The sequence below is a fragment of the Ammodytes marinus genome (assembly GCF_949987685.1).
Source record: "Ammodytes marinus genome assembly, chromosome: 22".
In the NCBI taxonomy this organism is placed as follows: Eukaryota; Metazoa; Chordata; class Actinopteri; order Uranoscopiformes; family Ammodytidae; genus Ammodytes; species Ammodytes marinus.
The window spans coordinates 20,730,126-20,744,868 of NC_137226.1; the positions used below are offsets into that span (position 1 = coordinate 20,730,126).

The window sequence follows — 14,743 nt, forward strand, 5'->3', positions numbered from 1 at the left end:
TTAAGGTGTCCACTTAACTTTGTTGACAACCTTCTCACCATGCTCTCATGGAAACATTTGTTAGAAAGATTTTTGTTTGGCGTAACTGCATTCGAGGCAGGATTAAGTGTGTGTTACTATTGTGCCTCTCCACCACTCAAATAGATTTTGAAAGGAACTTGGACGGGGAACAAAACTCCTCATTAATGAGAGATGAAATAAGCCACGCACGTAGGATTCATCTGAGTCACTAGAACAGAGTTTAAAGGAGATCATGTTCAGACCTGTGACATAATTTACCCCATATACTGTGTCTGATTGGGAAGATATAAAAAAAACTACTGAAAGTGATGGAGTTGTGGTTTGGAAGCGGCCAATTTCTGCATGATATACAGGTCCCTGATGTATCAGAAGATATATCGTGTTTCCCCACCTTAGTATAGTGTAAATAAAATGATCAGCTCAGGAAAAGTACCCAGGCTTCACTGTGGGACTGTATAGTTATGACTGATGAACAAGTTCTGGGGATTCCAGCTCCTTATCTGTCTCACACACTTGGCTGATAACAGATAGAAATGGATGAGGAGGGGGGGGGGCAGGAAGACAAAATACTCAAGAAATTCACAATAATGTGGGCTATTTCCCTGTGTATGTGCATGGTGGATTATGATAACATAAAGTGTAGTGTCATTTTGTTGTTGTGCTACAAGTCAATTGTGACTGTACAAAGCTATTTCACCTGTTTTATGGGTTTTTATAATGTCATAACAAATTGGATCACTACAATATGTAAGATAAGATAAAATAGAATATAACTGTATTAATCCCGAAGGAAATTATTTTGCCAGGTTGTGCCAAAATCACAGAAACAAGGGGTTTAAAAAAACTACGTAGGTTTTAAGTACAAAGTGAAAAAGTAAATGCAAAGAAACAGATAACTTGGGATGTGACAAGTCATCTGGTGAAAAGGCAAGGCACGCGTATGTATATGGCACAATCCAGACACTACGGCAATTCTAAGTGCTTTACAGGGGCATAAAAAAAACACATAAAAAGTAAGACGAGTCAAATTGCACATTAAAGTACTAGTAGTGTGGACAGTCCCCATAATATCTGCTTTGTAACAGGTTATTGGAATTAAAAGTAGGCTACTGATTGCACATACTGTATATAGGCTAGAAAGGAATTGAAAACTGGATTAAATGACATTAACATATAACGATAATAGTGAATTTACAGTGACACACAGTAGCCCCTATGTTTCTTTCTTTGCACTAATAAAACACCCCAAACTAATATGATGATCATGAGACTGAGCCTTGACATGGTCTGTATGAGCGTCTTACTGTAAGCAACATCTCGGCACTTGTAGCTTTCCTATGAATCATATAAGGTCTCTCAAAGGACTACTATTGTTATTTTCCCCCAGTGCCCAGGGGTATATGAGTTTTATGTACTGTATGTTTGCCAACAACAACTTCTTCCGGGCAGTGGGAGAATGATTATGATGTTGCAGGCAGCACCTTTTGTTTGCCTCCGAAATTGCCAATCGGCACTTTAGTTGAGTCAGTGAACTTATGTCTCCGCCCACTCACTATTTAAGCGCACTATGTCAAGCAGGCGCTCAGCTTCACACTGGAGAACTTCATCTTGACAGGGCAGCACGTTTAGAAAATCCTGCGGGGGATAAAAAAAAACACACACACACAAACACACAAACCTCGAGCTAGCTTCTGTGTGCTGAACACCAAGAAAAGAAAAGGTAAGATTTTAACTTAACTTATGTCATGTGTAGGCTTTTTATTTTAAAAAATATATAAATTAAAACGAATTAGACAGTTTACATGTTTTGCAGAATGGCATGAGGTTGCATTTTCTGTGCATTTTTATTTATTTGTTTTGCCCCAGAAGAATATAAAGTCTTGCATCTGGTGCATACGTTGTATTAATTAGAGTTGTGAAGTATAGAGGCTCATAAGGAGAGTGCGTGTTGAGGAGTGTTCCCTGGGAGGGATATGTGTGTGTTAGAAGAGCGTCCAAGAGTCCAAATAAATGCAATGGGAGAAGAAAATCTCACCGGCTCTCATTTTCTGTCACCGTTCTGCGTGCAACAGGTTCATTGATTATTTCTTTCTTCTGCTTTCTCCAAAGGTTTTGTTGAATCAGCAAATCTCCACTGCCAAGTTTTGGATATCTGAACCCCGGCATTAACCTATTGGGGAACATTTTTTTTCTTAATTTATTCGCCTTTTTCTTCTTCCACTACATTTTTTTTTCTTCTTCTCCCACTTGGGAAGTGGGAATTTAAACGTCACCTTTCAGCCCGTGAGGTCGAGGGCAGGACAGTGAGACGTTTGGCCCGGAGATGCGGTCCATTCTCCCGCTTACTGTGTATTGCATCAGCCTGGTTACCCTCCAGCAGCTGCTGGCTCTGCCGGCCGAGGAGCGTCCCGACACGCACAGGTAGGATCCACACCTTTTATATACTTATGATCCACACAACACTTTATTACGCATGCAAAGCCGCTTCTCGCTTCTGATTGGCTGAATAGAACTCTTAAACATACAACAAAGACGCACCTGGATCCGCTTGACACTTCATTTGAACGTTATTTCGTCATTAAAGGCGCACTTTAACCTGCTTAGTATAAGGGGCTCCATTTCATATATAACATTGTTAAATGCATAATAGCATTATTGGATATTCAATTATGTGTTGAATATGTTTTTTTATGAAGGTTTTGACTTCATTGAGTGGGTGCGTGCGTGCTGACACTTTTATCTGAAGCCAGGAGTAAATGAATCACATCAGCGCTACTGTGCGTAAAAAGGGAAAGCGCTGGCTGCTGTGTTGTTGTGTCGGGACAGATAAAGTGTGCACGAACTAGTAGAGTGCAAGGTCAAAGGCTCTCTCTCCCGTGATACAATAAAACCCTTTTTTATCTCTACTATAAGAGAGAAGCCAATGCGTGGGGTGGGAATGACATACAGTACATGACACAGCTGGGCATTGTAACTGTAAGAGCTACTTCATAATCAATACATTATAGCTATTCAAAACATTCAAAAAGACCCAAACAAAACATCATCCGTTTTGTGATACTTTTTTTCTATCTCTCTTTATTCTAACGGTAGCAATTTGTTTCAGTGTTGTGCTCCAATGGTAGCCTCCTGTCTCTGTGCCTGGTAAAGCATGAACTAGGCCAAAGTTTACACAGTAAGGGATCATGAGGTCATTGAAGAGATAGGACTTACAGTGTGAATGCAGTATGGCTATACACTCCCCCCCCCATCCATACACATTTCTCACAATGATGATTCTCTCTTCCCAAAATTTCTCCATCTTCTTAAAAGCCAACCGTCGTCATATGACTAACTGTTTATAGGCGTTTGTTTGCTTTAATCTCCCTGGGTTTCAAATTAAAACATCAAAAATACACAAACTATTATTACCAAGGTGGGGGAAACCAGTTTTTGCCTGAATAGCCCGACCAGAAATACCAGCGTGGAACTTGTTTAAAGTTTATTGTGAGCCGCCCGGTGCCTGTATTTTTCCACCCCTTCTTTGTGGCCGAGCTTTTAATCCCAAACGGCAAATAAAAGCATTAACAGTCACTAACAGTCCAACACACACACACACACACACACACACACACACACACACACACACACACACACACACACACACACACACACACACACACACACACACACACACACATAAACACACACACACACACACACACACATAAACACACAGTCTAGCCAGTTGGATGTGTGAGGGAGGCCTGCAGGCGATGCAATAAGTGTGTGGAGTTTCATGTGTGGAGTATGGCAGTGGAGAATGTGTTGGAGTCGGTGTGTGAATGCCCTCTTCTGGTGGATTCTGGCATTGAAAGGGAAGGGAGGGAGGCAGTGATTGGATGTTGGGGCCCCTGAAACCAAGGCAAGACTGGGGCCCCTAAAAGCCTATGCGGACCATTTTCTATAAATCTCATCTATGCATTATCTGTAAGTTGTGACTGAGCAAAGCAAATGTTGGCAGTTAGGAAACGTTGCAACAGATCCCACATGAATTTCGAAATAGTGGTAGTGTTTTTAGGAGAAGCTGTGATATTGTAAGCAGCAGAAATGTGGTTATTTTGGTAGGCATTTTGGCCATTATTTGATAGTGAGCTCCCAAGAGAGGATGCCAAGGATGTGGGAAAGGAGTGGGCGGATTGACGATCCCAAAATTCGTTCGAAACCGATTTTTTTTCTCTTTTTAAATCCACATGCGAGTTGTGACCTGTGATCACTGCCGTCCCACCACTAATTTTGACATGTATGAATAATTGAAAAAAAAACACAAGAGGCTACTTGAGTATTTATCGTTTGTGAAACGATCTGCAAATATTAGTCACTTTTCTGAAATGGGTTCAAAGGATGGACAGTAGTGATATGTGCCTTAAGACCACCGTGATTTTATAGGTTATACTTTTGGAATTGCATGCTCAGTTGAAAGTTATAGTGTACTACTGATAGACACAGCATGCCTGGTCATGCAGAGTGGCGTGTGTGCTCACAACAATTAGGCCTATACTGTGGCCTGGAGCTGTCCTTGTTGCTGTTTTTGATGAAAAACATGTAGCGTGATGCCGCAGTAGTCAAGGAAATGAATAGGATGTGGCCCGAGGATTGTATGGATGTATTCAGAAATTGATTGAAAATAATCTCATAGGTGTATCTGATATTCTTCTTCTCCTCTCTGGGGCCCTCATTGATGCTAAATTTGCAATTATAGAGAGAGAGAGGGGGGGGGGGGGGTCCATCTCATATTATGATAATATCAGACTGTAAGAAGATCTGGGTGAGGCTGTTTTATCCCCCTTGGCCATGACTTGCATGTGTGTGTTCCAACGGTCAGAACCTATGCGGCATAAAGGGTTTTCTGTGGCCGCCTTCACTACACCTGCTCCCAGCATTGTAGTCCCCCCCCCACCCCCATCACAACCCATCTCTGTCTTAAAGTGTCCGGGGGCCTTTTATACAGCATGCGCCATCGTTTTATATATCTGTTAGTGATTAGATCTCGGCAGAACATTCAGTAATGTACCCATTTCAATTTGGGCTGCTAATCCAACATTTCTTAAGTCATTTTAGTGATGCTTATTTCAATTGTATTCCCATGGCTCATCAACATTTAATCTTTTTTTTTTGCTCTGTTGTACTATTTGAGCACTTGTTTTGATGGGTGAATGTGTATGCGCCTACAATGGCGGAGCAGGTAAAAATTCTTCGCAATGTCTGTTTTGATGGTTTTTATCATGTTTTATCACACTTATGGATCTGAGATGATGCTAGATAACTCACTGTTTGAAGACCGCAGTGCATTAATGTGGTGACGTGGGGACGAGGGAGGGGACTGCTAACTGCAGTCAGTGACAGGAAGTTAGCTAAACTGACCATTCCGCTTAGCAACATAATTCTTATTTGAAAGAGCAAAAAAACGAAAAAAAAAAAAAACGCAAAAACATTTAAATGTATTGGAACCCCTTTGAACGATTTCAGTACAGAACTTGCTGAACCTTTAAATTACTTAATTACTTCTGATGTTTGCTATATGACGAAGCTTTCGTCTTAAAACATAATCTTTATGTCATGTGAGGTTGATGCCGATTTTTCCCAGTTATCCCAGTATAATACTGTTGAGCATGCGGGCCTTAGCGTAATTTTTTTATGACTGAATGGGATCACTGAATGGGATCAGTTAACAGCTATCACTGTTAGCTGATCCCATTCTATACCAATATACAGTATATATTCACTCTGGCAAAACGACCCTGTGAAAGATTTTTACACCCCCTGTCACTTCTTTCAGCTTCCAGGTATTTCACTATACATATCTCTTTTAACTGTCCTGTCAGGCTTTTTAGTAGGACAATAAATTCTCACTCTTGTTTGAACTGCGAAAGGACAGCTCCATAAGGGCACATCTTGTTCTTTTACCATTAGATGCTGACGGCCCGACAATAACAGTCATCTTGTCTTCTCTACATTTTCTTTCTCGAGAGCTTAGATGTCGGTTTTTGGTTCCCTGAGTCTGTGTTGTCTTTTGTATCTGTAAGTTGTCCCTATGTGTCCTGATATGGACCCCAAAAAAAATCCCCCAAAATATGCTGTAACAATTCTTTTTACAAACCACACCAAATTGCATGTTGCTGGGATCCCACGCAACGCATACCCCATTCATTGTTGTTTTTACATAACATCTTGTGGGTTTTTTTATTGTTTGGGGTGGGGGGGGGGGAAGCAGAGGAAGTTAAATATAGCTTAAGCAGGGAAGTGGCTTTACGGGTTATACAGATTCCAGAAGTGGTGAGCATGCTTTTGACATTGACCCAGTGCGCCTACCTCCCTTTTGTCTGGACCATGGTACAATGACATGACAAACCTAGTCTATTATGTGTATAGGTTGTTTGGCGCTAGGTTTTGTTCAAAGGTCCACATAAAGTCATGTTTTTATTTACCCAATACGATTTCTGAAACCATTAACCCACTGCTTGTTATAGTGTAGGCGTGCATTTGAACAGGTTGGGGGGGGGGGGGACTATATACTCTTGGACATAATATTTACCTGGTGAAACACACCGAGTTCTTTTTACACAGGGTTTGGGGGGGGGGGGCTTCCTGTTAGTTGGGAAACTCTGTGCACATACAGGTGGCTTTGGAGTCCATCCTCTTGATTTGACCATCTTCACTCTGACACAATCCTTCATCAAGGAACAACAAGAACATCACTCTCTCTTTATCGTGTATACATTCCCCGAAAACCACTCTTATACTATCAGTTCTAGGATATCCCCTGCTGTAAATCATCTCAAGAGAGGCCTCTCCATGTATATCTTCTTTAATTTGTTGTATGCGTAAACAAGATTTTTTTTTTTTCAAGTCAGTTTATGCGCAGTATAAACATAGTGGTGTGGCTCCATGGGGGGCAGTCCGACTGAAAACCAGGTTGAAGTTGAGGAGGGTTCTGTGACCAAAGCAGGCAAGAGAATTCCACTGTGGATTAATGGCTATAAGACCTAAATCCTACCCTCTCCACATCTTTAAAGAGCACGTTTCCACTCAGAAATCCACACCATTGAGGGAGGCATGAACGTGCATGTCTACTGTAGGCCTACATGTATAAAGAAGGAGTAGCTTATAGTGGGAGTGTGGATCGAAAGGCTTTACGGAATTAAAGGAAACCTTATCCTGTGATTGCTAGTGTTTTGTCTACTCCCATTGCATTGATTTGGCTTCAGATCAGGCCTATAGTTTTGAACTTGGCATCCTATATACAGTATATCCATGTTATTTTACTGGCTGTACAAAGTGTGCTCAAGTTCAAAGTTTTCCTTGAATGAAGATAATCACATCCGAGAGGTTACAAAAACACATCGGCTTCCGAAACAAGTAGGACCAGTGTTTTAGTGTGAGAAGAATAATCCTTTCCTTTTATTTTTGTGCTGAACAACAATCTCCCCACTGTTACCTAGTGGGGGGATTACAAATGAATGTGCCATATTTACTTCTGATTAAGGCTGCCTTGGTAAACTCCAGCCCCTTTATGGTAGTCATTCAGCAGCATGGTACTACAGTGATGGGGGGGGGGGGGCTTACCCTCAACAGGGTCAGCGTCTAGACTTACGCTTAAGGTGCCAACATATAATTAGTTGAATGGTTTTAGAAACCGTTTCTCCCCTTAATGCGATGATTTGCCAACTAGTTCTGCCTGTGTTGACCAATCAATCCCACAATGAAATTTGGTGCATTTGGTACTCCAACGAAAGGGTGACCAAAATAGGTACGGTATGGTTATTTTGGGTACCCTTTGCTACTTTTGACAGTGGAAACGGGAATAACAGCGTACCCAACCAAGCGAGGGCATATTCTCCGAATGGCAACTGAAGCTTGCCCAATGCTTTAAGGGTTCTTACAGAAGAAAAACAAACAAAAAAAGCACATAGGGAAGGCTTGACCCCTTATTGAATTGTAAAATCCCTAGGAATAGTCTCCAGCCAAAAGGAGTTTTAGTTGAGCGCTTTAGGCTAAGACCATGCTAAGCATAGAAAACAAGTAAAGACAAAGTAGCTTTTACCAGGTTGCTCCATTATATGCTAAGATTTACATAAGTGTTGTGTTGTGGGATCAGGCTCCTAATAGCCGAGTGAGCCTGTTATGTGAGATTAAATATGAATGAGTGAAATAGTTCTCTATTGCAAGATTCATTTAACCACTGGAAGAAAAAGCATAGCAGTCCACAAGTCTTTTTAAATAGGATGTTGCTGGAGCTGTTAGTGGGTTCCTCAGGGTTTGGCCTTCACTTTGGTTTCCATTACACATCTTTCAAATAGCCATTAACTAATTAATCAATTAATAATTAATAATATGACGGTTGACTCAAATGTGGCAGTAAACTATTTGAGAAACTACTACTTTAAATAAAATAATACTGAAAGATATCAGTGGGGTTATAACATTATTAGGAATCACATATAATCTATCGCCAATTTTGAATCCACTCCAATGAAAAGGCCTTACAGAGATAATAAAGACATATAGAAATACACAAAATATGGATTGTTGGTCTATGTGAAGACCAAAAGGTGCGGTTATTTTTTTCCATCCAAATGTAACACTAACAGGGCAATTTTGGTGCCTTGTGGCCTATCATGTGAAAAGCTCTCCTGTGTGAGTCAAACGTGAGTTTTCACAGTGCGACCCAGGTGGGTGTGTAACTTGGTGATGTGGCACCATGGGCACACCAAGCCTGTCATGGAAATAGTGCTGGCCTTCCTCCCGTCTGTGGCTTGGGGCGTTACGCAACTATCTATTCAGCCACTGCCACTGTTGGACAGCAGGTTTGCTTTACCAGCTTTTACCAGACCTGCCCAGCAGTGTGAGCCAAGCCAGTTGAACTGACTGGACGAATAAGCCAAGAAGTTTCCTCAAATTTCACAGAAGAATCCCTATTCCACCACAGCACAGACTTGGCTGTGATGACTCGCTTGTCATCCTCTCACCACGATTAGACACTGAGAAGTTTCATGGTGAAATCACATGAGTCAGCAGCATTTCACAAGTGGAGCAGACTTTTTATAATTAGATGAACTGTGGTTTTTGTGCTTCTCAGCACGTAGGAACATAGCGCCAAACCTGAAGTAGTGGCGGATTTTTTTTCTTCCTTTGACCCAGAAAAAGGCAAATGGCAGATATATTTGCCCTGATGCTGTATGTATACCTCATTACAAAAGAAGAAGCCATGGCTAAAATGGCTAAACTTGTGTTCATCCACTAGCTGCCAGGTACAACAGCATTTTCCTATTTTACTGCTCCCTGACCCTCGGCGGTTGGTGATCAGGGAGTCGCACTGTGCTGTACAAACACATGCGGTGGCTTTCCAGCCGCTGGGTCAAGTTGTGAGAAGCCACTGTCTTTGTCAAACAAGGAACAGATGGTAGGATGGTCCGGGCTGTGTTTGCCTAACGGCCCCGTACACGCTGGTACACTGCTTTGTATAACCTGTCCCATTTTAACAGGTCATTTAGTCTGATGTGCATTCTCAGAAACCTTATTTAAAAAAAAATAAAGGATCGGTTCAAGCAAACAACACATTTTTTTTTTGTCAAGGTTTCATCTGGCCAGGGTTTAAGATTAAGATGATAGTGTTAGATAGCTCCACTACAACTGCCTGTGGAAATGAACTCTGATCTTTGTGAATTAGGTGGTGATTGGAATGAGGATTATTTGCTAAAGGGGGCAATTTTGTGCTGAATTTCTGAATATTCTCTTATATACATACATGCAAATGGGACAGGCCCAAGCGTGTGCTTTGTGAATTGGACGCTACCCTTTTCTCTCATTTGCACATCGGGTTTTGCGACGGCCCTATTTTGAAGTGGTTGTAACATCCATTATCCAACATACGACCCTCCATTTTTTCTCCTCTTTTCTCTTTCTGATGCAACATGTACATTCATTAATAATAATAATTCCAATTTGTGAGACATCTAGGATTACCTTTTTTTTACCTGATTTCTCTTCTCCCCTCAGGTCGGACCTCCTCAACAAGCTCATGGACCAGAGAGAGGAACCAGCCTCGGCGTCAGTAAGCCAGAGCCACATTGCCTCCTCCTCTTCAGCCCCGAGCCAATACCCAAAATGGCTGACCGGTTTCCTGAGACTAAAACCAGCTTCGGGAGCGAGAACTGCCTCTCCAAGCCTGGCATGGGCGCGACCCGCTGAGTCTTCACAGCAGATGGAGCGAGGGGTGCTCAGAGCTCGTCGCCACGCCCACCCGCGAGGCGCCCACCACCACTACCCCCAACACGCCCAGCTGATGAGAGTGGGCTGCGTCCTGGGAACCTGCCAAGTGCAGAACCTCAGCCACCGGCTCTATCAGCTCATCGGTCAGAGCGGCAGAGAAGACTCATCCCCCATCCACCCCAGGAGCCCCCATAGTTTCGGATGAGTTAGTTGTCACCCCCCCCCCCCCCTTCCTCCTGAACCCCCCAGCAAGTCAACTTTATTTACATTTATTTATCTTTTAATGTATTAGTCTTTGCATTAGTGTTTGATGTAGTCCATTTGTTTATCTGTTGAAAAATGACAATTATACTCATAAAAGACTGTTGTGCCCCTCTACTTTTTTTGTGCCGATTGATGGAATGGAAGATTCTAATTCAAGATCATGACCGACTGAATCGTCTTTGAGAAACCCCACGTTGAGTTCTCTCTTGACTTTCCTGAGAACATTTGCCTTTTGAAGGAACTTCAGTTTTATATCTTAATCCTGTTAATGTAAGCATTAAGGACACCGTCCGCTGGCCTGGTCCTGTCTGCCAACTGCCCTCCCCAGTGGTAGTAATCCGTCGGCTTATTGATCAAACACTTAAGCCCCTAATGTGGATTTCAACCTGCTCTCAGAGCCGGAGACTTGTCACAACCAATGTTTTCCCAAAGACCTGGCAGATGACCCAAGGAACCCTTTTACCTCTTTTTTTTTTGTCAACATTGGAACTCCCAGGTCAATATACAGCTACCTATACAATTTCAATATGAACACTGACATGCCTCGAGTATTCCACCAGCTTTCAGTCAAACTGGGAATTGGTCACTCAGCAGGACTTTGTGTCTCAGGACCACAGTTTACATTTGAAACCACAGCGCTACTTTAAGAGTTAAAGGGTCACATGTTATGCTCATTTTCAGGTTCAAGATTGTAATTTGGGTTTGTACTAGAACCTTTTTTCATGGTATTATATCCAAAAAATAACTTTATATTTCTCACAGTGCCATTGCCGAATCACTTCTTTTCAGCCTCTGTCTGAAGCGGTCCGTTTAGCGCCTGTCTCTTTAAGCCCCGCCTTCCAATAAAGCCCAGCCTGCTCTGATTGGACTTAACCACATAAACTCCATGCCGAAAATGAAAAACTAAAGTGGGACAGCATTCTGCCCTGAAAAACATTCACTCAGAGACTGGCCTCCCAAAGGATCTTGTTTCAGCGTTGCATTTTAGTGACCTGTTGGTCAACACCACGGGCGGCAACGTGGGAGCCATGCATCAGGGCTCCGTCACACCGCCGCTGGCCCTTTCCCTGTCGGAGGCAAAGTCTAAAATATGAGCCCATTCACGTGATTCATAAGTTCCTCTTGCAAGGCAGGACTTTGGGTTGACAGGCGTTTTAATAAACCTAAACCTAATTACTTCAGTCATATGTACTGCCACAGCAGGGGGAAAGGGGCCCTGAGCCCTCCCATGGTCTGCACATGCAGCATTAATAAATAAGGAGCAAGGCATGTGGCTTCCACACATGTGGACCCATTTTTAAAGAAATATATATAAAGAGATATTAGTTCGCCAAAAAAAATAAACAACTATTTAAATTTTTTCTTATGTTTTTGTAGATTTTCAAGTGCCATTTTTACCCACAATCTGTAATTGGGCTGATTACTTTATAGAAAAAGGACCAATCAGGCAAAGTGGACTGAAGGAGTTCTGGAAAACTCTAAATAAATTCTCGGTTGTGTTCTCACAAATGACCATATCTTTCCTCTTTCAACTGGGGTTTCTTATGGAGGTTGCATGCCCTGAGAGATGTTGTGGTTTTAGTTAGTGTCTGATTTAGAAAAACCTTTTAAAATCTTTTCGGAGCTGTCGGCTAAAACGCTCTACCGTTTCACTGCGGCTTTTCTAATGAGAAAAACCACAGCGACCAAAATGTTAGGTGTAAGAGTGCCCGGATTTCAAATATGTACACAAAAAAGCGCAGCACAATCAAAAAAATACACGCCCTTGCATTTCCTTCTCTGATCTGAAATGAGTGGACGGATGATGGGATGAGAATAACTACTCATCAAGCACGCTCAAATTTGACCGGCCAAAAAACTTTCCAAAACGGAAACATAATTATATTTGCATTCTTCTTAACTTCTATTCGGAGACTTTACTGAATGGCAACCCGCCCTTAACTTGCAGAAAAATGCATATAGTAGAAAAACACAACCAACAAGTGGCCAAGCTTCTGATTTATGATCACAACCATGTAGATTATGGATTCCACAACCACAAGAGTTGTTTTAGCCTTTTGTTATTATGCATAATATTTCTACAAACATTCAATTCTGGCATTCCCTAAGAGCATTAGTCTTAAACTCACCAAATACCTGGCAATACTTGACGAATCCATCGTATGACTTTACAGTATGTGATCTACATCTTATAATAATGTGTTCTTCTTTTATAATCTTCATCTGTGCCTTCTGATTGTACTTTTATGTCATCATATCAGCCTATAACTCTTTTCCATCTGCAGTTTCTTTTTTTACATATGGCCTCTCCCCATTCTGGCTCTCCTCTCTCTTCTGTCTGTAATCACTGGGGGGTGGGGTGGGGGGGTGGGGTGGCTTGGAGGTCACAGGGTAATAATTGGTGTTTCCTTAGGCTTAAATCATAATCTGTTCAAAGGCTTGCTGAGGTGATACATGCCATTCCCCCCTTCCCACACACTGCTGTAATGGACCTAATCAATGTCTCGTGACGGATCATTAAAAGGCTTTTTTCCAAACGCTCTCAAACCCTGGTGGATCTCTCTACTTTTTGTGCCATTTCACACACACACATGTGTATGAGCTGCTGCACGTACAGTAGGTAGCCTATCAGGACACTTATCTTCTGTGTTTGAGGACCGTTGTGCTCCCAGTATTTTTTAACCTATTACGTACGTTTTTTTTTTTACGACGTCAGACGTTGCGTCATCATGTGTGACTTGTGTGAGCAAACTGTGCACGACCGCTAATACCTCCCCATAGAAAAAACACCTAGAAGTTTATTTTGTGGCCGGCTATTGCAAAGGGGGAATGAGTGCATGAGGTGAAGAGTGTTACAAAAGTTTTGTTGAATTTGTAAGAGAGTATATAGGCGCAGGTTAGATTTCAGTAGGTTTTTGGTTTTGCTGATTTTCCAATTGGAAAAGTCTCATGATCTCCTTTTTTGGGGGGGGAGGAGGAGGGGGGGGGGGGGGTCACAGGAAAGCACTTTAATGCAAAAGCAAGTGTGTTCATTGTAATGAAAACTTGTGAACATTGTAAAATGTTGCCATTTGAGATTGTCTGCGAGTGTGTTTTTCGAAAATGTCAGTGCACTCCATGTGGATGACTGTGAACGTCCATGTGCACCTGTGAAAATATATATATATATATATTTATATTTAGCCAAACTATTTAAAAGTAAAAGTTATTGTATTTAAGTTATCTTTGTATGTTCATATCTGTATGTCACCAAATACTATTTATCTTATCTTTTCCTATACTGCTTCTTCTCCAACGTGACAACTCGGAGATGAAGTCTTAACTGTAGTCTAAATGTTACTGTTTGACAATGTCCTTCAATCTGTAAAATAAAAAAATATATACTGTAGTATGATGGTGTATGGATTATGATTTTAGAGTAGGTGTGTGCATGCAATCCTAAAAGCCCATGAAGGCATACGTGATAGAAACACACAAGGCTTTGAAGCTCAAAATGCGCCTAAAGTTCCTAAACATTCTCTCTTACTATAATATACTATTTTAAATGGGTTCCAACCTCCACTATGTTACTATGCCCTTGACCATGCTGTATTGACCCAATATTAAGAGGTTAATCATTACAAGCCACACATTACAACACTAGCAAATAATTAGGGGCAGGGGAAAAAGTGAATGGAACATGTAATATGGGGAATATCAGACAGACGGAAGCCAAGTAAGCGATAAAGGTGGTATGACTGGATGGAGTTAATGAGTGACAAACAACAGACAAGCTATTGGTTCATTTTGTTTTCTGGTAAAGGAGAGGAGAGTGGGAGGAACCAGGGGCGGAACACCCTTTGAACCGTCATGTTCCACTGATACACCCCATTAGTTCACCTTGAGTGGTCTCAACATTACAGAAGCTAACCCATCAATACCACTCTGCATCATCACGTACTGTACCATGCTCCGGATGGGCGGTTTTTTCCAGGACTTCACTTTGGGGCACAAAGGCAAAACCAACATAAACTGTGTTAGTATGGTTTGTCTTTCACCATGACACTCCAGGACAGCTTCAGTGCATCCTGTCATAGATTATTCTATCTAGGCTCTTGAACTCTGGCAGGGATGATCAGCTTTCTTTCACAGGCTAGATTTCTCTTCATACTCAATTCGATCGTCCCATGGCCTGCATTCATTATGTAGTAAATCTGTCCTTATTTAT

At 41.8% G+C, this 14,743-nt stretch overlaps 1 protein-coding gene across 1 annotated transcript; it reads left to right on the forward strand.

The window, feature by feature from the left end:
- The first annotated feature begins 1,644 nt into the window (after positions 1–1,644).
- On the forward strand, positions 1,645–12,867 carry adm2a (adrenomedullin 2a). The gene is made up of 3 exons (XM_080050888.1): positions 1,645–1,741; positions 2,131–2,442; positions 10,060–12,867. Exons 2-3 carry the CDS (start codon positions 2,345–2,347, stop codon positions 10,475–10,477), a joined length of 516 nt encoding a protein of 171 aa, XP_079907014.1. The 5' UTR covers positions 1,645–1,741; positions 2,131–2,344; the 3' UTR covers positions 10,478–12,867.
- The last annotated feature ends 1,876 nt before the right edge of the window (positions 12,868–14,743 follow it).

Bases quoted from the DNA above. Each gene is read 5' to 3' on its own strand.
- adm2a (XM_080050888.1), top strand. From the start codon at position 2,345: ATGCGGTCCATTCTCCCGCTTACTGTGTATTGCATCAGCCTGGTTACC. The intron at 2,443-10,059 runs GTAGGATCCACA...TTCTCCCCTCAG, and splicing joins GAGCGTCCCGACACGCACAG to GTCGGACCTCCTCAACAAGC.